The sequence below is a fragment of the Erpetoichthys calabaricus genome, chromosome 17 (assembly GCF_900747795.2).
Source record: "Erpetoichthys calabaricus chromosome 17, fErpCal1.3, whole genome shotgun sequence".
NCBI classification, from domain to species: domain Eukaryota; kingdom Metazoa; phylum Chordata; class Cladistia; order Polypteriformes; family Polypteridae; genus Erpetoichthys; species Erpetoichthys calabaricus.
In genome coordinates this window covers 10,602,876-10,630,214 of record NC_041410.2, presented here as the reverse complement: position 1 = coordinate 10,630,214, position 27,339 = coordinate 10,602,876, and the positions used below count along the sequence as shown (strand labels likewise).

At 41.3% G+C, this 27,339-nt stretch overlaps 2 protein-coding genes across 2 annotated transcripts in view; both read right to left on the bottom strand.

Moving 5' to 3' along the window:
- The window catches only part of xab2 (XPA binding protein 2), a 33,571-nt gene extending 17,142 nt beyond the window's left edge, over window positions 1-16,429 (bottom strand). Inside the window, exons 1-7 of the mRNA XM_028822806.2 lie at window positions 16,308-16,429; window positions 6,900-7,048; window positions 6,610-6,733; window positions 3,856-4,053; window positions 987-1,121; window positions 715-879; window positions 381-525 (exon numbers count right to left, since the gene is read on the bottom strand). Of these exons, the coding sequence (XP_028678639.1) occupies window positions 381-525; window positions 715-879; window positions 987-1,121; window positions 3,856-4,053; window positions 6,610-6,733; window positions 6,900-7,048; window positions 16,308-16,343 (952 nt within the window). The 5' untranslated portion in view covers window positions 16,344-16,429. The remainder of the gene's footprint in view (window positions 1-380; window positions 526-714; window positions 880-986; window positions 1,122-3,855; window positions 4,054-6,609; window positions 6,734-6,899; window positions 7,049-16,307) is intronic.
- Window positions 16,430-23,665: 7,236 nt separating this feature from the next.
- The window catches only part of stxbp2 (syntaxin binding protein 2), an 80,249-nt gene continuing 76,575 nt past the window's right edge, over window positions 23,666-27,339 (bottom strand). The window contains exon 19 of the mRNA XM_028823910.2: window positions 23,666-25,686. Within this exon, the coding sequence (XP_028679743.1) occupies window positions 25,607-25,686 (80 nt within the window). The 3' untranslated portion in view covers window positions 23,666-25,606. The remainder of the gene's footprint in view (window positions 25,687-27,339) is intronic.

The window sequence follows — 27,339 nt, the reverse complement described above, 5'->3', positions numbered from 1 at the left end:
CTAAATTACTGGCAAAGGAAAAGCCAATAATAGATGGATAAAATGATGTTAATCAATTTCTCTTTCCCTAAAATCAAGACGACGAAGTTTGCACAAACGTTTTATGTATAGCAAAGAAAGACCATTGCATCAAAAACACACATTTGTGACAGGTATTCAAGCCACTACTCAAGAGCACAAAATATCAAAGCAGTAAGCAAAAAATGTTTTCATCAGCGTGAAATTGCAAACACCCACACTGGAATACAGATGTTAAACAGATACTTCAATTCAGTCTTTGAATTAGCATTGACAACACGTGCAAAAAACTCATTTACAAAATCATAACTGCACGCCCTATTACAGATTTTTTCAAGTAAATAGAAGACAAATTAACTCACCATCCTCTGTTTGCCCCAGTTCAGATGTGGTTTCCATTTTGGCTGCAATCATGCTCTCTTCAAATTGTGCATAGCTGTCAAAGACCTGAGTGAAATCCCTCACAGTAACAACAGTCTGAATTGCCTCCTCATACACATCACGAGCCTGCACAGAGAACAGCAAGGTCAGCCTTAATTTTAGTTCACCGTCATACACAAACAAAAACTGCTAAATAATAATATACTTTAAGAACGATGTTGCCTGCCTGTATCATTAAAACAAAGTTGGTGTTCTTAAGTATAACAAGAAAGGACTATGGCTTGGCTGGATAACATTCCTGTCCTACCAGTTTACCTTCTCAAAGTGCCCACTTCGGATATAATAGTCAGCCATTGAGCACCACAACTTGCCCAATTGGTCTGTGAAGCGAGTCAGTCCACCTCGGATGATTGCACCCACATTCAGGGAGTTGACCTTGTCTGGATTTTGAGAGATAAGATCGCACAGTTCATGCCAGAGCTGAAAGTAAAAAGTGGCATATTACAAAGTTACAAATCAGGACAAATAATAATACTCTTAAAATTTTTTTTGTTTTTCTATTTGTTCTCACATACACAAGTAAATACCTGATAATTAGATTTCCCTTCTTTTGATACAAATGTCTCCTCATTCACAACTGCAGCAAGACGTAATGCAGCCTCATTTAGGCGATCAATGGACTTCAAATACTCAATGTATTCTTCTGCATTTTCAGGGCACAGCTGATAACAGGAAGGAAAAAAACAAAAAACTTGTGAGCTTGTGTGTGGCTAATTGGCTTGGACACATTACAGAGAATATATTTAAATATCAATCTTTTATCTCAGTAATGTAATGCATATGTAATACCATAAGCAGAAATGCATAAAAGTGATGACTGAATATCAAACACACTTCAGGTGGTAAAATGCATCAGCATATTAAATACCGTCTCAGGAGACATGGTCAAACCTGCAACACTTTTTTCTTGAAACTTTTCACAATGTAGGGTCTTCATTAACACTAGAATTACCAGAGCCTACGAAAAAACTCGTAGATCCGTCCCACCTTAAATCGCATCACACTTCTCCATCAGCGTCTTTTGTCCTGTAAATGTGTTGATAAGCAGCAAGCAGTCTACTATCACATCCCCCACCGCCGCACAGTTTTCTCAGCTCAAATCTGTTTACCTATGTGTCAGTTGCTTGGAGTTGTATAGAGTGAGAAGTCAAGCAAAATGACACTTTTTATAAATACTATATCGTTATTTGGAACACCTGCATTTCATGTGTGTTCTGTATCTACAAAGATCTATGTAAACACATTGTTAAAACAAACGTTTTTCATGTTTTAGTAATAATTGACAAAATGTAGACATGATCCAAATATCAAAGAAACAGTTTCACAAAAGGTACAAATGTAACAGAACAAGCGCGCTTCTATTCAAAAATATAACTGCAGAAAAACAACCCACGTTTACGTGCGACATTGACATGCAATTGTCACTAGAGCTTCGGTGGCGCAACATTATCAGCTGCTGACATGTAAGCAAAGCTTCGCGGGTTCGACCCCAGGTGAGTCCATTTTGAGAACTGAGCCGCTTTTATTCTTACTATTTTAGAATAAAAACATACATTTGATTTCAGTCAGTCTGTAACAGCTGGTGTAAATGTGTGATACTTGTAAAGGTTAGCTTTGTTTTTTTTATTTTTTATTCAGTCTCATTCTCTCAGTCACATTCACGACTTGCTGTTTTCACATAAAAATGCGCTATAGCTCAAATGTTATTTATTTGGATCACATAAAGATGTGCTATAGTTCGCATGTTATTTATTTCGCCAACGCTACACCTTTCAGATCTAAACACTAGCGTGGTGTATGTGCCCAAAAAAAGTCTAACTGCATTCTCGTACCATTGCTCACATACTAAAGTGTTAGCACGTATTTTTCGAGACATTACACATGTAATTTGTGAGCATGCCTTTGACAATCAAACAGAGGAAGCTCTGCAGTTCACTCGTGACTTTACGCTGTAGATCTAATTCTTACGAAAAAAGGACGGTGCATGTGCCCAAAACATTAACATTTATATGTTACTTACATAAAAGCCAGAGCTAATGTTATTTACCTCGAGTTATTTACTTACATGATGAGGGTTCTACATCAGATCAAGAATGTACTTTTGCCACCACTGTACTTTGTATATGTACATGGGAAGCTCTGCACTCGTGACTTTACGCTGTAGAAAGCAAGTAAATAAATAATAGTAAATAGGTAAATTGAATGTTATTTACCTTGAGTTATTTACTTACATGACGATGGTTCTACATCGGATCTGGCTTTTATGTAAGTAACATATAAATGTTAATGTTTTGGGCACATGCACCGTCCTTTGTATGTAAGAGCCAGATCTACAACGTAAAGTCACGAGTGCAGAGCTTCCCATGTACATATACAAAGTACAGCGATGGCACAAGTGCATTCTTGATCCGATGTAGAATTGTCGGCATGAGTTGAGTGTACTTCTGTTATAGCGCGTCTATGTGAAAACAGCAGTGTCAAATTCGTGGGGGGAGTTGGGAACGTGAATGCGGCTGAGGGAATAAAGAATAGAAAAAAACAAAGCTAACCTTTACAAGTATCATATATTACACCGGCTGTTACAGACTGGAATCAAATGTATGTTTTTATTCTAAAATAGTAAGAATACGAGCAGCTCAGTTCTCAAAACGGACTTGCGTGGGATTGAACTCATAAAGCTTTGATTACAAGTCAGTAGCTGATACCGTTGCGCCACGGAAGCTCTCGTAGCAATTGCGTGTCAATGTCACAGGTAAACGGGGGTTGTTTTTCTGCAGTTATATTTTTGAATAAAAGTGCATTTGTTCTGTTATATTTGTACCTTTTGTGAAAGTGTTTCTTTGATATTTGGAATTCAAGCTTCACACATTATACACTTCGTGTCTACATTTTTTCAATTATTACTAAAACATGAAAAATGTTTAACGATGTGTTTACATAGATCGTTGTAGACATGGAACACACATGAAATGCATGTGTTCCAAATAACGATATATAGTATTTATAAAAGGTGTCATTTTGCTTGACTTCTCACTCTATACAACTCCAAGCAACTGACACGCAGGTAAACAGATTTGAGCTGAGAAAACTGTGCGCCGGTGGGGGATGTGATAGCAGGCTGCTTGCTGCTTATCGACACATTTACAGGACAAAAGATGCTGATGGAGAAGTGTGAAGTGATTTAAGGTGGGACGGACCTACAAGTTTTTTCGTAGGCTCTGGTAATTCTAGTGTTAAAGAAAGCATATAAATGAATGCTTTATTTATAAGAAAGCAAGTTAAAGTGCAAGTATGTACTTCAGAAATTTTATTTGTTGACCAGACTAAGCAGCTTAAATTTAACACACATGTTGGTTTTCTAAGGTAGCAGTTTTTGTAGAAGCATAAAACACAAACCTTCAGATATCGCCGGTACACCCTAACTGCAGTCTCTGGCAAGGGGTACTTGCGGACAAACTTTAGGTAAAGTGGCCAAATTCTACGGTGTTGGGTGATTGGAAGCGCTCTGAGAGCCCTATCAAAGGTACGTCGGGTTCTGGTGATTTTACTCTGATCCGTCAAAAACTGACAGTAATCCAGCCAAATTCGAGGCATCTGAGAGGAAAAATAAATACACCAAAAGAAAAATACATCAAGAAAATCCAGGAAGCACAGTTCCACACAAAAGCTAATATACATGCAATATATCTGGATATTTGGAAAGAATGGACAGGTTTATATGTAATAGAATACCGACAACACTTCAAACAAACTTTCTTAAGGATAATTATCACGTGGGTTTCTTTTAATGAAGCCTTTTGTTATTTACAATGTAAAGGACCGTGTGAGACCCACCGTATTTTTGATCCCACTTCTGTCCATGATTTAAGATGTTCTCCTGTTCACGTAAGAACACCACAAGTTTCATCCCCACCAAAATTATGTCCAACATCACAAAGTATTAAATTAAGCTCTGCTGGACTTTTGAGAATTCATTCCTCCAAGTGCAATGAAACCTTTTCTAGAGACAGTCATATGACCAAATATTCCAGTTTAATGTAACTTGTTCTTTGACAGCAATACACAAGTGACACCTCAGACCTGAAGTGCCTACAAGTGGTTTACAAGATGCTAAATATACATAAAACCACTCTTGTTGTGTTGTGGGGGCGGAGTGGTGGCTCTGAGGCTAAGGATCTGCGCTGGTATCCCGAAGGTTGCCGGTTCGAATCCCCGTCAGTGCCAAAAGAGATCCTACTCTGCTGGGTCCTTGAGCAAGGCCCTTAACCTGTAATTGCTCCAGGGGGCGCTGTACAATGGCTGACCCTGCAATCTGACCCCAAGGGGTATGCGAAAAAGACTAACAAATACTGTTGTAAGTCGCTCTGGATAAGAGCATCTGGTAAATGATGTAAATGTAAATGTTTACAGTATTCACTTAAAAACTGAATGGAATGCATGTCTTACTTATTGGTTTAAACTGCTCTGAAATATGATTGTTTAGAATGGATGGGTTATAGGGGATGCACAAACCAGTGTGTTTCTTCGTGCCGGTCCCAAGCCCAGATAAATGGGGAGGGTTACGTCGCCAAATCAATATGCGGACAACAATACAAATTTACATACTGGATCGGTCGAGTCCCGGGTTAAAAACGACCGCCACCAGTACTGTTAGCCAGTGCTGGCAGAAATTGGGCTACTAATAGGTATAACAGAACAAGATGTATAGGACAGAAAGATATGGAAGAAGATGATCCGTTGTGGCAACCCCTGACGGGAGCAGCCGAAAGAAGAAGAATGTACAGGTTGCCATTTGGGTGACCACAACCTAAAAGTTCCTTATCATTACCTTCAGAGTAATTAAATGCGTTATTCTACTCGAAAGACATATCTAATGTTTGTTGGGAAACACCACCAGGCTGTTTACTCAAGATAATTACCCCAGCCTTAGAAAAAACAAATATCTACAGGAGTACTGCATACTAAGGATGTAATTCAATCAAAAACATTATCTAGTTATAGATACAACTAATCACAAAGGATGAATGATATCAAATTGGGTTACTGTACACTAAAACACTTAAGATATTATAGAAGAAAAAAAACATTCCTCTTTTATTATTTTAATAAGATTAATAATCGTGATTCTTGAGAGGCTTTCCAGCATTACCCGTCATGTGTGTAGCTGCCTCCACCTCCACCAACATGCAGCTTCCCACTAATCTAGGTACAGCTTTCTGTATGCCAGGAACAAGCCCTACTGTATGAAATGTCCCATACTGCCTAATGCAGAAGGACGTGGTTTAAAAACAATTCAAATGTGTGTAGCAAAGGGAATAACAAGGTTTTAAAGCAATTAGTTTTATCTCCTTTCTTCTTCCTCGCTCTCCACTCTTGCCACTAATATTAAGTTCAACACCACTACATGCAGGTTAGGTGCATTGGCGATCCTAAACTGTCCCTAGTGTGTGCTAAATGTGTGTTTGTGTGTGTGTGTGTGTGTGTGTTTGTGTGCCCTGCGGTGGGCTGGCACCCTGCCCGGGATTTGTTCCTGCCTTGCACCCTGTGTTGGCTGTGATTGGCTCCAGCAGATCCCTGTGACCCTGTGTTATGATATAATGGGTTGGAAAATAAATGACTGACTGACCACTGCTCTCTATTTTAGTCCACAAACACATACAATTACAAAATTTGCCATCAGTTTAGTGTTCTAAAAACATTTTAATTGTTATCTCACACTCAAACAATTGAAGGACAACAATATTGTACATACTTAAGTTAGCCAGTTACTAACAGAACAGAAATAAAGGTTAAACACAATGACATATTAATGTAATTATCAGACAGGGTAATTCATATTCTGAAAGACAACGGTTGTCAGTATTATTCCTTCATGAGTACTTATCTGTATAAAATAACAGTCAAATGTTGGATTAATTCTTCATTGACTCTTGCATAATTTGTCAGATAATATAATTTTCTTGAGAACATAAAACATTATAGGATTAAAAAGACATCACTGCCACATGAAGAGTACAGTGTATTTACTCTATACGGAGATATCAAGCAATCCAAAATGTTTGGATTATGATTATTATTTTTGGCTTGTCTGAACTTCTAATGCAGTTTATAGTTAATCCCAATAATGAACTGGGGAAGTGCATTCTGTACCTTATGCATAAACACGAGGGCTCTCTCATGGCAGTTGTTAACCTCCTCAAAGGCCGGATCTAACACAGACTTTCCTTTCACCTGTTTTCTTCTCTGTCGCAGATAGTTGTACCACAGCTTATAACTGAAAGCAGAACATTAACATTCAAGTAAAACATGCAAATTATGAATGCAAAGGATCTTAACACTTAATAAATAAAGCACTAGTAAAGTTTAAAAGTTTTAAGGCAAGATATCCAAACTGATAGTAGGGCCATTAAAACAATGAAGTCAGAAAGATAGGTCTATACCTGCCAGGCAGCTCTTTGATTGCCCGTTCATAAATCATGTTAAGTGAACTTCTAGGAGCATTCTGCTTGAACTCAATATATCTCATCCAACACTTCACTGAATATGGGTTTCGAATGATTTCTTCTTCATATGGGAGATCGTCATCTTCCTTTAATATAAAAGGCAAAACAGAAAGAAAACATCATTACAGCAGTGCAAGTGGGTAAGCAGTAGCAGGAAACTTCTTCAGCACTCCATGAGCTTAGCAATCAGCACTGGCTTTGGTGAACAGGTTACATTAGAAGTCTAACACATCAACGGCCTTGTAATAATGACTCCAACCTGGAAAAGTGTTACATACGGTTACTGAGCAAATTCTTTGGACTACTTTATTAACATTAAGTAGGTTCTTCTTTTGCTCTCAAAACAGCCTCATTTGTTTGTGGCATGGATTCCATGAGATTCTGGCAACATTCCTTTAAGATTCTGGTCCATGTTGACAAGACTGCATCAAACTACTTCTGCACATCTGTTGGCTGTATATTCATGCTGCAAAACTCCATTTCTACCACATCCTAAAGGTGTTTTATTGGATTCAGATCTGGTGACAGGGAAGGCCACTGAAGAACACTGAACTCACTGTTATGTCCATGAAACCAATGAGACACCTTTTGCTGTGTGTCAAGGTGCATTATTATGCTGGGAGTAGCCATGAGAAGATAGGTAAACAGTGGCAATGAGGGGATTAGGGCTGTCATAATGAACATCACTATTCAAATATAATTTACATCGACATGAAATTAGATTAGATTCAATTCGACACTGATATCTGATTGTAAAACAATGGGTCTTTTTTTACCCCCCTTGCACTAATTTGTACATTATGCTACTCCAGACATGCTATGGTGCAATACATCTAAATTTTGAACATCACATCAGGTCAGGTCAGGCTGGGGAGCATGCACTTGTACAGCGTGTTGCTGTACCCACCATACGACGACCGAAAAAAAAAAAAGCTCAAAATCCCAGTTAGCAACCCCCCAGGCAACGTCCCACCCTCTGAAAATGACCATCTATCTGCCACAGCCAGGTGTTACGTGGGCAGCCCCTTGGCCTGGTCCAGCCATTCAGGCCCTCAACATTGAGGATCATGTGAGCCAGATTACCCTCAGGGAATTACGCCACATGGCCATACTGCCGTAACTGACGCTCCCTCACAATGCAGGTAATGTGCCTCATTTGGGACTCCATAAGAAGCCGCTCATTCAACACAAAGTCAAACCAGCTATACCCAGGATTCTCCAAAGAGACACAGCACCAAAGGAATCCAGTGTTTGTCTCAGGTCACTGGATTGCGTCCATGTCTCGTAACCATATAGTAAAACAAAAAGCACCAGGACTCTAAAGACTTGGATCTTCGTCCTTTGCAGAGATACTGGGAGCACCACACACCCCTTTCTGGTGACCTCATGACCCCCCCATGCCCTGCCAATCCATCTACTGTCATCATAGGAAGAGTCACCAGAGACATGAATGTCACTGCCAAGGTAAGTAAACCTCTCGATGTGAGAGACACGCACTCCGCAGACAGACACACTACTGATGACTGTGCCTAAGAGGTCAATTAAAGGCCTGGCTCTTGGTTTTTATCAGGACACTCGCAAGCCCAGACACTCAGACTCCTCACTCAGTCTCCCAACAGCCCCGATCAGAGCCTCCATTGACTCCATGAAGATCCCAGCATTATCAGCAAAATAAAGATCAGTGAATCTTTCTTCACTAATTCTTTAATAATAATAATAATTCTTTACATTTATATTGTGCTTTTCTCACTACACAAAGTGCTCTCCACACAGGGAGGACTCTGAAAGTGAACCCACAAACTCCTTACTGCAAAGCAGCAGCACTACCACTGCGCCACCTGATGCGCCACACTAACAGATGCCCCACAGCTGCTGGACCCCAAGACCCTGCCCAACACCCAGTCCACGCAAGCACTAAGCAGAGTAGGAGCAAAAGCACACCCCTGACAAACCCCAGAATCAACTGGGAAAAACATCGTTTATAAAGCAGATTTTGTTTACCACACTATCCTGGTTTTTGGGTAATAGGATGATCTAACAACAAGTTTTAAACACTTCTACAGCACCCTAAATGCACTGTTCTGCTCTTGATCCAGTTCCATTTCACTTTTGACTCTGAGGCCTTCAATTTGCTGCAGTTTTATATTAAACCTGTTAAGTGTTCATTGCAGCAATTAAAAGCTGATTTCCTTTCTCATTCAACATAACGGAAAATAGCTGCCAGATTACTGAGTTCTCTCTTATTGTTAAATAGCCTTTTAAAGAGCATTTTCAGAGCTCTTCAGCTACCTTAACCAACATGTCTTTTGGGGGCTCAAGGCTTGACAAAGATGGAATGGTGTTATGTTTTTGCTGTATCTGTAAAAAAAAGGGGGGGGGGATTTTATTTATTTTAATAATTATTTTTTTGACCACTGCTGCTACACTTAACCAGCATCCATCTCTACAAACATTAAACCAGACTGACCTGCACACTTGATCTACCTACCACAATATATTTAGGAATGTTCAGTTTTGTTCTAGAAATCCCAATTATCAATTCACACTACTAAAAATACTTCTTGGACTTTATCCCACCACTAGCAAATGTTTTTAATGGCCATTTCCTCTGATCCACTTTGCAACCCATGTTTGCTTGGTTCACCTGGCACTGCCCCTTTAATTTCTACTCTGACACAAGTCTGTCACTTTCTCTCTTCGTTTCATTCTGTAACTACTAACCACCGTAGCCAGACCCTTCTATTACTGGACCGCTCTGCTCTCACCAGCATGAATTGTTTGGTCTTGCCCACTTTAGCAGACAAATTACTCCTTGCCCCTGGATGGAAAACCCCAGAGCCGGACACTTAACAGTTGGTGTTCCTCATTTTTTAAAATGTAATCTCCGAGAGTAACTTCTCCCAACCATCCACGAACAGTTTGGTGACCAACAATGAACAGCATGATGGAGCACCAGGCCATAAGGCAAAAGTGATAAGTAACTGGCTCGTGGAGCAAAACATCAACATTTTGGGTCCAAGGCCAGGAAACTCCCCAGGCCTTTAATCCTATTGAGAACTTGTGGTCAATCCTCAAGAGGCAGGTGGACAAACAAACTCGCAAATTCTGAAAAAAACTCCAAGCATTGATTATGCATCAATGGGCTGCCATCAGTCACGATTGGGCCCTGAAGTTGACAGACAGCATGGCAGGGCGAACTGCAGAGGTCATGAAAAAGAAAGAAGGGCCAACGCTGCAAAGATTGACTCTTTGCACAAACTTCATGTCATTGTCAATAAAAGCCTCTGAAACTTATGAAATGCTTGTAATTCTACTTCACCCTCTATCCTTTCTGGATCAATTTCTGATCTTTTACTGTCTTCACCTATTCCACCAACACTAGATAGTCTTGTTGACCACTATAAATCAGCCCTTCATTCAGCATTAGATAAAACAGCTCCTTTAAAACATAAGGAGGTTTCCTTTAAACGTTCAGCTCCTTGGTATAACTCAGAATTGCGATCTATGAAAGCAGCTGGCCAACGCCTTGAGAGAATGTCACGTAAGACTGGCCTCACCGTGCACATCCAGGCTTTCTTTGACCACCAAAGAGCTTACAGAGAAGCACTAACTTCTGCCAAGAACACCCATTACGGCAGAATAATAGAAAGTGGCCAAGATAACCCAAGGGTTCTGTTCTCTGTAGTTAATAAACTACTCAAACCCGCATCTGGCCCAACTACCTCTTCTACTGAAGTCTGTGAGGAATTCCTCCACTTTTTCCGTAACAAAATTAATGATCTAAATAATTCAACTAACATAAATACATCATCTGTTTTTATCTCTCCCTGTTTTCCCATCCATCCAGCTCCTTCTCCAAGTTCTCACCAGTCACATCTGCGTCTGTTAATAACCTGCTTTGTAAGATGAGGCCGACTACTTGTATACTGGACCCCATCCCCACCACACTACTTAAATCCTGCCTTCATGCCATAATCCCGACTGTTACAACAATAATAAACTCATCCCTTGACACTGGCTCTGTGCCGCTCACTTTTAAAATTGCTTCTGTAACCCCAATGTTAAAAAAGTCTGGTCTTGATGCTGACAATCTTAACAATTTCCGGCCTATTTCCAACTTACCTTTCCTGTTAAAAGTTCTTGAGCGTGTTGTAGCGTCCCAACTCACCAATTACCTAACCTCTAATAATTTGATGGAACCCTTTCAGTCTGGTTTCAGGGCGCGGCACAGCTGTGAAACTGCTCTGCTACGGGTAACCAATGATTTGCTTATGGTAGCAGACTCTGGACAAACCAGCTTATTAATTCTGTTAGACCTCAGTGCAGCATTTGACACTGTCAGACATGACATTCTACTGTCCAGAATGGAGAACATGCTGGGTATCTCTGGCACTGCCCTCCAGTGGTTCAAGTCCTATCTGACTGATAGGCAAGAGTTTGTTAGTCTTGGCAAGAGCAGATCCAGCTCAGTGCCAGTCACACAAGGAGTCCCTCAAGGCTCTGTCCTCGGTCCTCTGCTTTTCTGTATTTACATGCTTCCCCTTGGCCATATTATCCGTAGCTATGGACTGGGTTATCATTTTTATGCAGATGATACTCAACTCTATTTCAATGTTAAAAGTGGAACTTCATCAGAGCTTTCTCAGCTCACAACCTGCCTTAGTGAAATTAAAACCTGGATGGAGCACAACTCTTTAAAATTAAATTGCAATAAAACTGAACTCCTGCAAATTGGGACTAAAATGCAACTTAATAAAATGAGCTCCTTCCCTGTCTATCTTGGCGGTGATCTCATCAGACCTGCCTCTACTGTAAAGAATCTTGGTGTCATTTTTGATTCCTCCCTCACTTATTCTGCCCACATAAACCACATTAAGAAACTTTCTTACTTTCACCTCCATAACATATCCCGTGTTCGCTCCTTCCTCTCCTTCTCTAATGCTGAGAAACTTGTCCATGCTTTTATCACATCCCGCATCGATTATTGTAATTCCCTACTGGCAGGTGCCCCTTCTAATCTTATATCACAGCTCCAGCTTATTCAAAACTCAGCTGCAAGAGTCCTTACTCGAACCAGCAGCAGCGAGCACATCACACCCATCCTGCTCCGTCTTCACTGGCTCCCTGTGTCTTACAGAATTGAATATAAAATCCTACTAATAACTTACAAAGCTTTAAATAACCTCGCACCAAACTACATCAGTGACCTTCTCCATCACTATATGCCTGCCCGCCCACTAAGGTCCACTGATTCTGGTAATCTTGTTGTGCCCCACACTACTCTACACTCCATGGGTGACAGGGCCTTCAGCTGTATAGCGCCCAGACTCTGGAATGACCTACCGAAATTAATCAGGTCAGCTGACTCCATGAATTCTTTTAAAAAACAACTCAAAACTCATCTGTTTAGGAAGACTTTTAGGTCTACTTGACTTTATTACCCTTCGCTCAGTTTACTTCTCTGTCAAGATGCTCATGTAACCTGTGTGTGTGTATATGAGACCATCAATTATGTTGTCTGTTTCTTTTTTTTTTCAGAATTCACTGTCTTAATCTTCTTTATTTATTTATCTGGTTTGTACAATGCTATATACTGTATACGCTGCCGTTCTTTATTATATTCTGTAAGTGCCTTGAGCATGGGAAAGGCACTATATAAATAAAATGTATTATTATTATTATTACCATAGAAACATCTGACAAAAAGATCTAAAAACACTGAAGCAGCAAACTTTGTGAAAACCAATACCTGTGTCATTCTCAAAACTTTTGGCCACGACTGTCGACTTGTTCTTTTCACTCTTCTAGCCTCCTTGGGCGGTGTGGTTAGTTTCCTACCGTTTCTGTTTTGCTTTACCGTCTAAAGGACGGTAGTGAGACCAGCTATATTATAATGGGTTGGATACAACAACAACATTTATTTATATAGCACATTTTCATACAAAAAATGTAGCTCAAAGTGCTTTACATAATGAAGAAAAGAAAAATAAAAGACAAAGTAAGAAATTAAAATAAGACAACATTAATTAACATAGAATAAGAGTAAGGTCCGATGGCCAGGGAGGACAGAAAAAACAAAAAGGGTTTCCAGAACATGAGACCACCCAGTCCCCTTTGGGCATTCTACCTCACATAAAAGAAATAGTCCTCTTTGTATTTAGGGTGGGCAGCACGGTGGCGCAGTGGGTAGCGCTGCTGCCTCGCAGTTGGGAGATCTGGGGACCTGGCATCGCTTCCCGGGTCCTCCCTGCGTGGAGTTTACATGTTCTCCCCGTGTCTGCGTGGGTTTCCTCCGGGCGCTCCGGTTTCCTCCCACACTCCAAAGACATGCAGGTTTGGTGCATTGGCGATTCTAAATTGGCCCTGGTGTGTGCTTGGTGTGTGGGTGTGTTTGTGTGTGTCCTGCGGTGGGTTGGCACCCTGCCCAGGATTGGTTCCCTGCCTTGTGCCCTGTGTTGGCTGGGATTGGCTCCAGCAGACCCCCCGTGACCCTGTGTTCGGATTCAACGGGTTGGAAAATGGATGGACGGATGGATGTATTTAGGGTTCTCACGGAAGGACTTGATGATGATGGTCATGCAGACTTCTGGCTTTTAATCCATCAATGTTGGAACATCATGATGCTTTAAGTAGATGGGCGCCACCACAAAGAAACCGGAAAAAGAAACAGAAGAGAGAGTAGGGGCCATACGGTGGCAATGACCAGAAAAACAGGAGACAGAGCTGGAGGTGGCAGAGTCAAAGATGTTAAGATTTGCGTTGGGTGTGAAAACAATGGACAGGATTAGAAATGAGGACATTAGAGGGTCAGCTCGGGTTGGATGGTTGGGAGACGATGTCCAAACTAACGCAATCTTGCCACTCTGACATGTGCAGAGGAGAGATGCCAAGTATATTGGGAAAGGGATGCTCAGCATAGAGATGCCAGGGAAGAGGAAAAGAGGAAGGCCTAAGAGAAGGTTTATGGATGTGGTGGGTGTGACAGAGCAAGATGATGAGGACAGGAGGATATGGAAAAAGATGATCCACTGTGGCGATCCCTAAGAGAAACCGCTGAAAGAAGATGATGCAGCTCTAAATGGAGGAGACTGAGGTAAGGTGCCATTATTTCCTTCTTAACTGGCTTGCCTTTACTTTTCGTGTGCATATATTTTGTTTAAATAAATAATTGATCATATATTAAAAAAAAAAGGGCTCTCAGACCATGAGAAAGAAAATTCTCTGGTCTGATGAGACAAAGATTGAACTCTTTGGTGTGAACGCCAGGCGTCACGTTTGGAGGAAACCAGGCCAATACCATCCCTACAGTGAAGCATGGTGGTGGCAGCATCATGCTGTGGGGATGTTGTTCAGCAGCAGGAACTGGGAGACTAGTCAGGATAAAGGGAAAGATGACTGCAGCAATGTACAGACATCCTGGATGAAAACCTGCTCCAGAGCGCTCTTGACCTCAGTCTGGGGCGACGGTTCATCTTTCAGCAGGACAACGACCCTAAGCACACAGCCAAGATATCAAAGGAGTGGCTTCAGGACAACTCTGTGAATGTCCTTGAGTGGCCCATCCAGAGCCCAGACTTGAATCCGATTGAACATCTCTGGAGAGATCTTAAAATGGCTGTGCACCAATGCTTCCCATCCAACCTGATGGAGCTTGAGAGGTGCTGCAAAGAGGAATGGGCCAAACTGGCCAAGGATAGGTGTGCCAAGCTTGTGGCATCATATTCAACAAGACTTGAGGCTGGAATTGTTGCCAAAGGTGCATCGACAAAGTATTGAGCAAAGGCTGTGAATACTTATGGACATGGGATTTCTCAGTTTTTTTATTTTTAATAAATTTGCAAAAATCTCAAGTAAACTTTTTTCACGTTGTCATTATGGGGTGTTGTGTGTAGAATTCTGAGAAAAAAATGAATTTAATCCATTTTGGAATAAGGCTGTAACATAACAAAAGGTGGAAAAAGTGATGCTCTGTGAATACTTTCCAGATGCACTGTACTTCTTCATGCTGGTCCCAAGCCCGGATGAATGGGGAGGGTTACGTCAGGAAGGGTATCCGGTGTAAAACTGTGCCAAATCAATATGCAGACAACAATACAAAATTTCCATACTGGATCGGTCTAGCCCCGGGTTAACAATGACCGCCACCAGTACTGTTAGCCAACAGGGTGCTGGCGGAAATTGGACTACTGTTGACCGAAGAAGAAGGAGAAGAAGAAGGGGGAGACGTGTCCAAAGGCAGGAGGAGAGGACATACAGGTGATGGGTGCAACAGAACAAGATACAGAGGACAGAAAGATATGGAAGACGGGTGCTGCCGAGAGAAGAACTACTTCTCTTAAGGTATTTAAATAATGTGTCAAATGGTCTGAAAGGTCACCTACTAGGTCTGAGATGTCACAAGTACCAAGCCTGCATGTCATAACTACGCGGTTTTAGATTTGCTTAAATACTTAAATCTCTGTTTTGCAATAAAAATCTACAGTAGAGAAAGGCTTATAGCTCAGTGCTACAATGAAAACACTTGACTATTACATTTTAAACCGGTTATGATTTTGCAGCCACATTTGTCTGAACTGAAGACTCACTGTGTCGACAACTCCTCCACGGTGTGTGTGGTCATCATCCACCATACTGTACGGGTGGTCGCACTACTTTAAAAGAAAGCTCTCGTGAAAATACAATCCAGTCAGCCCCGCCAAAATGATGTCCAGCCACACAAAGTATTAAATTAAGCCGAGGAAGCGCTGCTGGACGTTTAGAATTCGTGCCATCATGTGCAATAAAATCTTTTCTACAAAATAGTTATAGGACCAAATATTTCAACTTAGCTTAGTTTGTTCTTTGACAACGGTACAATTTACAAGGTTAAATTAACATTGCAGAGAATGACAAATGGATTAAAAATAACATGCAACACTAGAACATTAATATCGCATTTCGTAATTGATTAAAAATAAGCACAATACGAGAAAAACAATATACTTAACCGTATTCGAAATCCCTTATAAAGATTTTCTTTTACAGAAAACATTGCTTGAAAAAGTTTCAGTGAAGTAAAAGCTTAATGACCATAAACGGCGACAGTCAATCACCCAAACGTTATAAAAAAATAATCTGCTTGGTTATATGGTTAATATTAGGCACTAACGCACACTCGTAACACTTAACCTACAGAGGCGGTGAATCAAAACACAACCGCACGAGACAGTGGACCCCGCAGCGTGAATCTGCACTTCGGCGTCAATACAAAATTTAGCTGCAGGCCTGCACTCGGGCCTACCAAAATAAATTAGCCAAGACTCTTAAAAGGTGCACTTCAACCAAAACAAATCAATTTCTACTTACAAATACAACAGTTTGCTTATCCTTTTGCGACGACATTTTGCGTTACTTTTCTTTCAGTTTGAGATTTGTAAGCGTTGCGTGTATACGACCTGCCAACCAGACGCAACATGTGGATTACGCAACTTCCGCGTTAATCTTATTGGTCAAAACATTACAGAGCAACCTCAGAAGCCCCGCCCCAATAATATAAAAGTGGCGCTTCTTTATTCCCTCGCTTGCAGTCCGTGGTGGTGCAGAGGTTGTGTTGTTTTGATCACTGGCAGTGATTTTAAACGTAAGATTCACATAACTATTAAATCCGATAATAATAACAAAACTGGCTAATAAGTTCGCTATAATAAAACGTTTCTTACAGTATCCTTTTTTATTATCACATGTAGATTTTAAGTAGGGACTACAGTACTGGTAATGGGCGCTGTGGCACGGTGGCACGGTGGCGCAGTTGCCTCGCAGTAAGGAGACCAGGGTTCGTGTCTCATTGCGCCGAGTTTGCATGTCCCCCCCCCCGTGTCTGCATGGGTTTCCTGTAGTGCTCCGGTAGGGTAGGTGAATTGGTGTGTGTATGCGTGTTTGCTCTGTGATGGCCTTGGGATAGGCACCAGCACCCCACCCCAGGACTAAGCAGGTTAGAAAATGACTATTAGTAGCATGTATGTATGTGTGTTAACTCCTGCCCACACATAATGCCAATCGCTATTTATCTAATGCCTGCTTTGTCTTATCATCATCATCATAGAGGCAAGGTGACCATCCGTCCCCGTTTTCCGGGGACAGTCCCCTTTTTTCGGACTGTCCCCACTCGGAAGCATGTCCCCGTTTTGTCCCCGGTTGTTCCTGTACGCTAGCACGTCGTAATGAAACTGCATTTTCACAACCAGGCATGAATTCTTCTCGAGACATATGTAGACTACGCTCCACTAGACCCATGTCACCGGATTGGCCCAAAAATTGCCCCCCCCCCCCCATGTCCCCAAATTCTGGTCACCTTACATAGAGGGATCAGGGCAGGAGAAAAAACATTTTCGCAAATAAAAATGTCAAATTACATATTACACATATTTTGAAAATGAATGTTATTTTTCATAAACATATGTGATATTTATCACATGTTGGTGTAAATGAAACCGACAACAGGTGCACTGGAGAGACAAGAGCAAGACACCCCAAAAAAAAGGGAATGGTTTTGAAGGTGGTGGCCACATTGCTCTCTCTTTATCTGATTCTTCTCTAGTTTTGTGTTTTGCTAGTGTCCTTGTCATCACTACTGATAGCATGAGGCGGTATCTGCAGCCGATTCAGGTTGCACAGTTAATCCAGCTCCTCCAGGATGGCACAAGAAGGTTTGCTGTGTCTCCCAGCACAGTCGCAAAAGCACGGAGGAGATACCAGGAGGCAATCCGTCACATGAGGAGAGCAGGACAAGGCCATAGAAGGACATCAACCCAGCAGCAGGACTGGTATGTGCTTCTTTGTGCAAGGAGGAGCACAGCCAGAGCCCTACAGAATGACCTCCAGCTGGCTACTGGTGTGCATGTTTCTGATCAGACTGTCAGAAACAGACTCCATGAGGGTGGCATGAGGGCCCGATGCCCTCTAGTGGGAACTGTGCTCACAGCCAATCACTGTGCAGCTTGATTGACATTCATCAGAGAATACCACAATTGGCAGCTCCTCCACTGGTGTCCCGTTCTCTTCACAACTGAGAGCAGGTTCACACTGAGCACATGCAAGAGTCTGGAGACGCTGTGGTGAACGTTATGCAGCTTGCAACATCATCCAGCATGACCAGTTTGGCGGTGGGTCAGTGACGGTCCATGGAGAGTTGCATTGAACTCCACAAGCATGGCAACAATACCCTGACTGCTGTTAGGTACTGGGATGAAATCCACAGACCTTGCGCTGGTGCAGTGGGCCCTGGGTTCCTCCAGGTGCAGTAAAATGCCCGATGTCACGTGATCAGAGCATGTAGGCAGTTCCCAGATGACAAAGGCATTGATGCCATTGATGGGCCCAGACGTTCCCCAGACCCGAATCCAATTGAGAACCTCTGGGATGTTATATTGACAGCCAAGTAGTGCCACAGACTGTCCATGAGCTCACTGGTGCCCTGATCGAGGCGTGGGAGGAGAACCTCCAGGACACCATCCGCCATCTCCTCAGGAGCAGGCCCAGATGTTGCCGGACGTCCATACACTACTGAGTCACATTAGGAGTCACCATGATGAAATTCACACAATTTGGATCAGCCTGGGGTTTCAATTTTTGACTTTGATGTTCGGTATGATGTTGAATCAGCCCTCAGTGGGTTGATGATTTTGGTATTCATTGGCTATTGTTACGTCATTTTTGTTCTCAATGAAGCACACAGTATTACTCAGTAAAGATTTATCACTTGAATATTGTGTTCATCGTGCTTCAATGTGTGATTTAGGTGCTCCCTTCATTTTTTGAGCAGTGTGTTTAATACATTTGTTCATAACTTTATATTAGATAGATAGATAGATAGATAGATAGATAGATAGATAGATAGATAGATAGATACTTTATTAATCCCAAGGGGAAATTCACATACTCCAGCAGCAGCATACTGATAAAGAACAATATTAAAGAGTGATAACAATGCAAGTATGCAGACAGACAATAACTTTGTTATTATAATGTTAACGTTTACCCCCCTGGTGGAATTGAAGAGTCGCATAGTGTGGTGGAGGAACGATCTCCTCAGTCTGTCAGTGGAGCAGGACGGTGACAGCAGTCTGTCTCTGAAGCTGCTCCTCTGTCTGGAGATGATCCTGTTCAGTGGATTCTCCATGATTGACAGGAGTCTGCTCAGTGCCCGTCGCTCTGCCACAGATGTCAAACTGTCCAGCTCCATGCCTACAATAGAGCCTGTCTTCCTCACCAGTTTGTCCAGACGTGAGGCATCCTTCTTCTTTATGCTGCCTCCCCAGCACACCACCGCGTAGAAGTATTACAAAGACCATGGATAGTTGTGTTACTATTACAAGTCTAACACCACAGAGATTTCACTCAGATGAAACGCATTTTGCTGGATTCTATCAAGTCAAGTCAAGTTGGGGACAATGCACTGGTACAGACGAAGGAAGCCATGACAAGAACCCAGTTCGGGAGTGGGGGCCCAATGTATAGAGTCTGCCATTTTCGCCATGCAGTGGAAGGATTTTCAGGATCGGATGACGTTATCTCCCATCCGTCCATCAGCTTCAAAGGTGTGCCGGGCAATGTTCCCAGGCTTTCATACTCTTTCTCCATGTGCAGGCCCCTACTTAGGTGAATCATGCCATTCAAAATAAGGCAAAGAGGACACAGTTTCATGCCGACTTTTCACACAAAAATTGTACACAATGCCCATTTCACAGTTAGCCCTGTCTTGTCTTCTAATGCTTGCCAAGCAGTTCTAGATGATGAGCCCCTGTGTGCTAAATCTGTGTCCACTGTGCACGTGAGTAGAAAGAAAAGTAGATTTAGAAAATATTTTTGTACAGAGGACAGACACATATTAAACTTATGTTACATGGCTCTTTGGACCTCATATTGAGAGTTCACAGTGACATCTTCCAAATGCAAATTACCACACTTGGAGTCAACTGCATCAAAGGTGACTGTGTGCAGATGGTGCAGACCTATAAATATCTGGGAGTGCAGCTGGATGATAAATTAGACTGGACTGCCAATACTGATGCTCTGTGCAAGAAAGGACAGAGCCGGTTATACTACCTTAGAAGGCTGGCGTCCTTCAACATCTGCAATAAGATGCTGCAGATGTTCTATCAGACAGTTGTGGCGAGCGCCCTCTTCTACGCGGTGGTGTGCTGGGGAGGCAGCATTAAGAGGAAAGACGTCTGGACAAACTGGTGAGGAAGGCAGGCTCTATTGTTGGCATGGAGCTGGACAGTTTAACATCTGTGGCAGAGCGAAGGGCGCTCAGCAGGCTCCTATCAATTATGGAGAATCCACTGCATCCACTAAATAGTATCATCTCCAGACAGAGGAGCAGCTTCAGCGACAGACTGCTGTCACTGTCCTGCTCCACTGACAGATTGAGGAGATCGTTCCTCCCCCAAAGTATGCGACTCTTTAATTCCACCCGGGGGGGGGAAACGTTAACATTTAACATTATACATAGTTATTGTCTGTTTTTCTGTTTTTCACCTGTATTATTATCATTCTTTAATTTAATATTATTTATTGTATCATTATGCTGCTGCTGAAGAATGTGAATTTCCCATTGGGATTAATAAAGTATCTATCTATCTATCTAACTGCAGACCTTCTACCTGCTTAATAGTTAATGTAATAATGAGGGCCCTGCTCACACATGGCTATGGAGCAGATCGTCTTTCAAATGTCCAAATACAGGACGAGCCAAAATTATGTTAACATTTGAATGGCGGAAACAATTTATTCACAAAACATACTTCATCTGTGCAAGATGATTCACAGCAAGGTCACAACCTGTTTGCCATCATGTTCAACACATGTACCATTTGTGGCACATAAATTGTCCACAAAAATTGTATATAAGTATTTACATCGCAATACCATTAATGTTAACATAATTTTGACTCGCCCTGTACTTTTGAGCCCCTGGAAATGTTTTTTGTTAGAAGGGTGGCTATCATTCCGAAATGGCTCACATGATATTTTTGGTCAACCTCTTAAATTAAAGCTGAAAGTCTAAATTTTAATCACACAATGATTGCTTTATTTCACATCCACTGTGTTTATACTACATGCTAATTGTGCAAATCCCTACCATTAAATTACCCCAAATCACAAACCATCTATACAGTCGGGTCCATAAGTATTTCAGAATGAGCCAACATTCTGAAATACTTATGGACCCGACTGTATAGATGGTTGTGATTTGGGGTAATTTAAGTGTTTTTCCTTACTTTGTAGCCAAACAACAGTGAGATATAAAACAAGCCACCACCTGTGCCCATCACACAATATTTGAAAATAAAGAAAGGTGAAGGCCTCAGTAAGGATGATCTCTCAGGTCACCCAAACATTTTAAAAAACAGAAAATCAACAGTTTTGGAAATGTCTGCTGTGGCAGAATGAGAGCAGCAACAAGCCATGGAATTAAATAACAGGATTAATTAACAGTGAGAATCGGCTTCACATTAAGAGATTGGTGAATGAGTGAAATTGGTTGGAGTTTGAAATCCCAGTTTAGCGGGTCATCTGTTGGCTCGTTTCACGTCTCATTTCTGTTTGGCTGCCATTTAATGAAGAAACAAATCAATTCAGAGGACTGAATCCTTAAAAACAGGGCTGTTAAAGTAAAAGGAAAAGGAGTTAATTAGCAGTGTAAACTGGGCACTGATTAGGAAAAGGGTTAGAATGAAAACCTGCAGCCACTGCAGCCCACCAGGACCAGAGTTCGACACCCCTGGCAAACCTTTGACTGTTTCACAGCCATGCTGTGCTCCTTTGTGGCTCCCAGTTTCTCAAACACTCTCCCTGTTTGTAGCCTTTGCAGTGCAGGATTTCGCCGCTATCCACTACACACTTTTTAATGTGATGTCCCCAGACGTGTGTTCTCATTTTGAGACTTGCGTCTGGCCCCTGCGAGGCTACATGACACCACCCTCATGCCAACAACAATCCTTCAGGCTGCTACACAAGCTTCACACTCTTACAGTCATATGAAAAAGTTCGGGAACCCCTCTTAGTTCTTTGGATTTTTGTTTCTCATTGGCTGAGCTTTCAAGTAGCAACTTCCTTTTAATATCTGACATGCCTTACGGAGACAGTAGTATTTCAGCAGTGACATTAAGTTTATTGGATTAACAGAAAATATGCAATATACAGCATAACAAAATTAGACAGGTGCATAAATGTTGGCATTGCAACAGCGATATGACATCAATACTTAGTTGAGCCTCCTTTTGGCCTCTAGACGCTGTCCTCCTAGACTTTGAGGAGTGTCTGGATTCTGGATGGAGGTATTGTTGGCCATTCTTCCATACAAAATCTCTCCAGTTCAGTTCAATTTGATGGCTGCCGAGCATGGACAGCCTGCTTCAAATCATCCCATAGATTTTCGATGATATTCAAGTCAGGGGATTGTGACAGCCATTCCAGAACATTGTACTTCTCCCTCTGCATGAATGCCTTCGTAGATATCCAACTGTGTTTTGGGTCATTGTCTTGTTGGAATATCCAACCCCTGCGTAACTTCAACTGTGACTGATGTTTGAACATTATCCTGAAGAATCTGTTGATATTGGGTTGAATTCATCTGACCCTTGACTTTAACAAGGGCCCCAGTCCCTGAACTAGCCGCACAGCCCCACAGCATGATGGAACCTCCACCAAATTTGACAGGAGGTAGCAGGTGTTTTTCTTGGAATGTGGTGTTCTTCTTCCGCCATGCAAAGCGCTTTTTGTTCTGACCAAATAACTCAATTTTTGTCTCATCAGTCCAAAGCACTTTGTTCCCAAATGAATCTGGCTTGTCTAAATGAGCATTGGCATACAACAAGCGACTCTGTTTGTGGCGTGAGTGCAGAAAGGGCTTCTTTCTCATCACCCTGCCAGACAGATGTTCTTTGTACAAATTGAGCTGAATTGTAGAACGATGTCCAGATACACCATCTGCAGCAAGATGTTCTTGCAGGTCTTTGGAGGTGATCTGTGGGTTGTCTGTCACCATTCTCACAATCCTGCTCATATGTCGCTCCTGTATTTTTCTTGGCCTGCCAGACCTGCTGGCTTTAACAGCAACTGTGCCTGTGGCCTTCCATTTCTTGATTCCATTCCTTACAGTTTAAACCTCTGCGATGGCTTTTTGTAGCCTTCCCCTAAACCAGGAGACTCAACAATCTTTGTTTTCAGATCTTTGGAGAGTTGCTTTGAGGATCCCATGCTGTCACTCTTCAGAGGAGAGTCAAAGGGAAGGAAGCACAACTTGTAATTGACCACCTTAAATATCTTTATATCTCATGATTGGACACACCTGTCTATGAAGTTCAAGGCTTAACGAGCTCATCACACCAATTTGGTGTTGCAAGTAATCAGCATTGAGCAGTGACAGGCATTCAAATCAGCAAAATGACAAGGGGACCCACATTTGTGCACAGCCAGTTTTTCACATTTGATTTAATTTCATGCAACTAAATACTGCGTCACTAAAAATCCTTGTTCTGAAAACACCCCAGTACTCCTAGGAAATGAAAGACAGACCACAGTTATCTTTAATGTTGAAAGGAGAGTCAATTATTATGCAAGCCAAGAGGGGGTCCCAAACTTTTTCATATGACTTGAACGAAATCTGGATCAGTCGGATTTTCAAGACTTAATTTAAAGCCACAGAGATGTATAGCAAATCAAATATCAGTAGAATTTTATTAATACATTGTAGTACAAGTGACAAAAACATTTCATTAAATATGGCAGAAAAATAAGAGTAACCTTTATAAATTAAACATTCATCACTGACCTCTATAACAAGGAGCTGGGTTCCAAAAGGCTATGCTCTAATGATATGTATTTAATAAATATATCAGAGAAATCAGAAGGGTTAAATGTAATGTTGTATAAAGCCATTCACGTAGCACTGTTTATTTTAAATAAAGTCTATTTTTACATTCATAGCGGAGGATGAAAGAGGAATCATCTTAAGTTTGCTTTGTCAAAGGTACAAATAAGTGCATTGTGAGAGGACATGGCGTTGGCTTGTCACATATTTAGATCACGGCACTGCATCAACATGATTTAGAAAGACAAGAGGAGTGTGGCTGGCAGGTCATGGCAAATGATTCTCAGCAATTACAGCCCTATGTCTCAATCAAAATGTCATGTGATGAAGACTGGAAATGACCATCAGCCAGATAATCAGCGTTTATGCATCCTGACACACGGCCAAGATATCACAGCAGCTGGCTGGCGGGCGGCCATATTTACGCCTACGCTGCTACTCTTTTTTTTTTTTTTTCTTTCAGTTTCATTTTTTTCTTTTTGAAAGAATAGTGAATTAACAGAAGTCTTATGTTTGGGATTAAATAAACACTAACACAATGAAGAAAAAGAGTTAAAAAAAAAAAAAAAGTGCTGCCCTAACTGCTTCAAAAACAACATTATAAAAATCGAGCGATAGAAAATTAGACATTCAAAACTGGTAGAGAATTACAACAAAGATAAACATTAAAACAGGAGTTACGTGGAAGGTCCTTGATGTAAGATGTTATAAAGTTTATCGTGATTTTTAGAAAAATCTGGACATTTTTTTTCTCCCCAAACAAAAACACGCTCCTGAGCGACCAACTTGCCTAAATTAGGATTTACCAAAATACGACAAAAGTAAAACCAGAGTGCCTAGGAAATATACAAGCGTAGGTCATGATGAAGGGACACAATCTAAATTTAGCAATGATTTCCGAACTTCTCATTACAGCTCAAGCAAACGCAGAAAATGTTTCATCGAAGGAGTTGTTTGTTCCACATTTTAGCTTCTTCCGGTAACTAACAAAAACGGTCTCACTTTTAATCTCAGCCTGTCTTACAAAAGTCAATCTAAAAATGAACATAATTTTTTACATGTTGATAGGAAAACTTTGCAAGCACTAAGATATATTTTAAGAATTGTTACTCACACCAATCTGGACGATGGCACAAAAGCCGGCATATTATAAAACAGTTTGGCGTTATTGCTGAAAATTCTGGAAAGTACAGTCTTTGGAAGATTTGTATTCTCGTGAGCACCCTATGAACTCCACGTTCTGAAGTGACCGACTGTCAGCTCTGAAATATTTCAATAAAACTCGTCACGTCATGGGGATTTGCTTCGTCAACAGGCCCTTCACCAAACCAATTCGTCTAATAAACGTGACCACAAATACAACCTCGAACGTGTATTCACTATGCCTTTAACTAAATTATGGACTTCCAATCAGCCTGGTACTTTGGCACAATACCTCACAATATATAGGAGTACCCCCCCCCCACGCCTTTATTGACTCCTAGGTAATCTGAAGATGTGCGTAACAAAGCACAACTAAAGCCTTGTCAAATATAAACGAAGGCCATTGTGGGAAAAAGAAAGGGACTGTTTAATGGTGTGATGTGGGGACCAAATGAATGCTCTGCTCGTCAAGAGAGACCCATTTCATTGCTGTGCATTAAACCTATCAATTAAAAGAATTACGTCAGTAGTGATACACATTCTTGAAATTGAGACTTGGCAGGGTGGGTGGTAAGCTCTGAAGAATTCAAAGACCAGCAAAGTGCACGACGCACGTCAGCAGTGCATTTCAGTCAGATGATGAGCCTTAAGAAGTTTCTGGTAAAGGCTTATCCAGAGTTGAAAGGTCACTCAGGAACTTGCTTGGAGTCAGGATGTGAGTGGAACCTGCAAATGCAAATAAAATTGAAAAACGTATGAATCATATGTGCGAAATAGCATAGGGAAGTTTAAGCAGCATGAAAAGCACATCCTAATGCAGTGGTGAGCAGTGTTGGGCCCGGAGGCCACAATGGCTGCAGGTTTTTGTTCCCATGCAAAATTAAATTGCAACAAAACTGACCTCCTGCAAATTGGGACTAAAGTGCAACTTAATAAAATGAGCTCCTTCCCAGTCCATCTTGGCGGTGATCTCATCAGACCTTCTTCTGATGCAAAGAATCTTGGTGTCATTTTTGATTCCTCCCTTTCTTATTCTGCCAACATAAACCACATTAAGAAACTTTCTTACTTTCACCTCTGTAACATATCCCGTGTTCGCTCCTTCCTCTCCTTTTCTAATGCTAAGAAACTTGTTCATGCTTTTATCACATCCTATGTCGATTATTGCAACTCGTTGCTGGCAGGTGTACCTTCTAATCTTCTATCACAGCTCCAGCTTATTCACAACTCCTTAGACGGACCAGCAGCAGCGAGCACATCACACCCATCCTGCTTCGCCTTCACTGGCTCCCTGTGTCCTACAGGATTGAATATAAAATCCTACTAATAACCTACAAAGCCTTAAACGACCTTGCGCCAAACTACATCAGTGACCTTCTCCATCACTATGTGCCTGTCCGCCCATTAAGGTCCTCTGATTCTGGTAATCTTGTTGTGCCCCACACTAATCTACACTCCATGGGTGACAGCAGGGCCTTCAGTTGTATAGCGCCCAGACTCTGGAATGACCTACCGAAATTAATCAGGTCAGCTGACTCCATGAATTCTTTTAAAAAAACAACTCAAAACTCATCTGTTCAGGAAGGCTTTTAGCTCTACTTGACTTTATTACCCTTCTCTCAGTTTACCTCCATGTCAAGATGCTCATGTAACCTGTGTGTGTGAGACCATCAATTATGTAGTCTGTTAGGCTTTTTTTTCTCTGAATTTACTGTCTTAATCTTCTTTATTTATTTATCTGGTTTGTACAATGCTATATACTGTATACCCTGCCGTTCTATCTTAAACTCTGTGAAGTGCCTTGAGCATGGGAAAGGTGCTATATAAATAAAATGTATTATTATTATGCAGTTGCATAATTAGAAGCCAATCCTTGTCAATAACAGATCTTATTTAATTTCACGGCCTGTTAGTGTTTTAACTCTGCCACGTCAGGTCATTCTTACCGTATACAGAAGATTTTTTTTTCCTTTCCAAGGATATCACCCAAATGATAGAAATTCCGAGTCCTTCACTTCCAAATATTTAACTAAACCACAGAGTTCATGATGAATCCACATTGGCGTAAATTGAAAAAAAAGTTAGATGGAGAACTGGTGGTTCCTTTGTCATTTGCATTTTATTGCTAATAAGGAGCAATTAAAATCAATGAATGCCACTAATTCAAACTAAAACAAGCAATTAACGGTGGGAAAAAACTAACAAACAAGACCACAAAAATAAAACATTAAAATGTTTGATCAAGCAGTGCTACATTAACAAATAATGGTCATCTCTTTAGCAAACCGAGTTGAAACAAAAACCTGCAGCGCCTGCAACCCTCCAGGCCTGACATTGCTCACTCCGTTTCTAATACATCATGAAATGTCAAATTTCCAA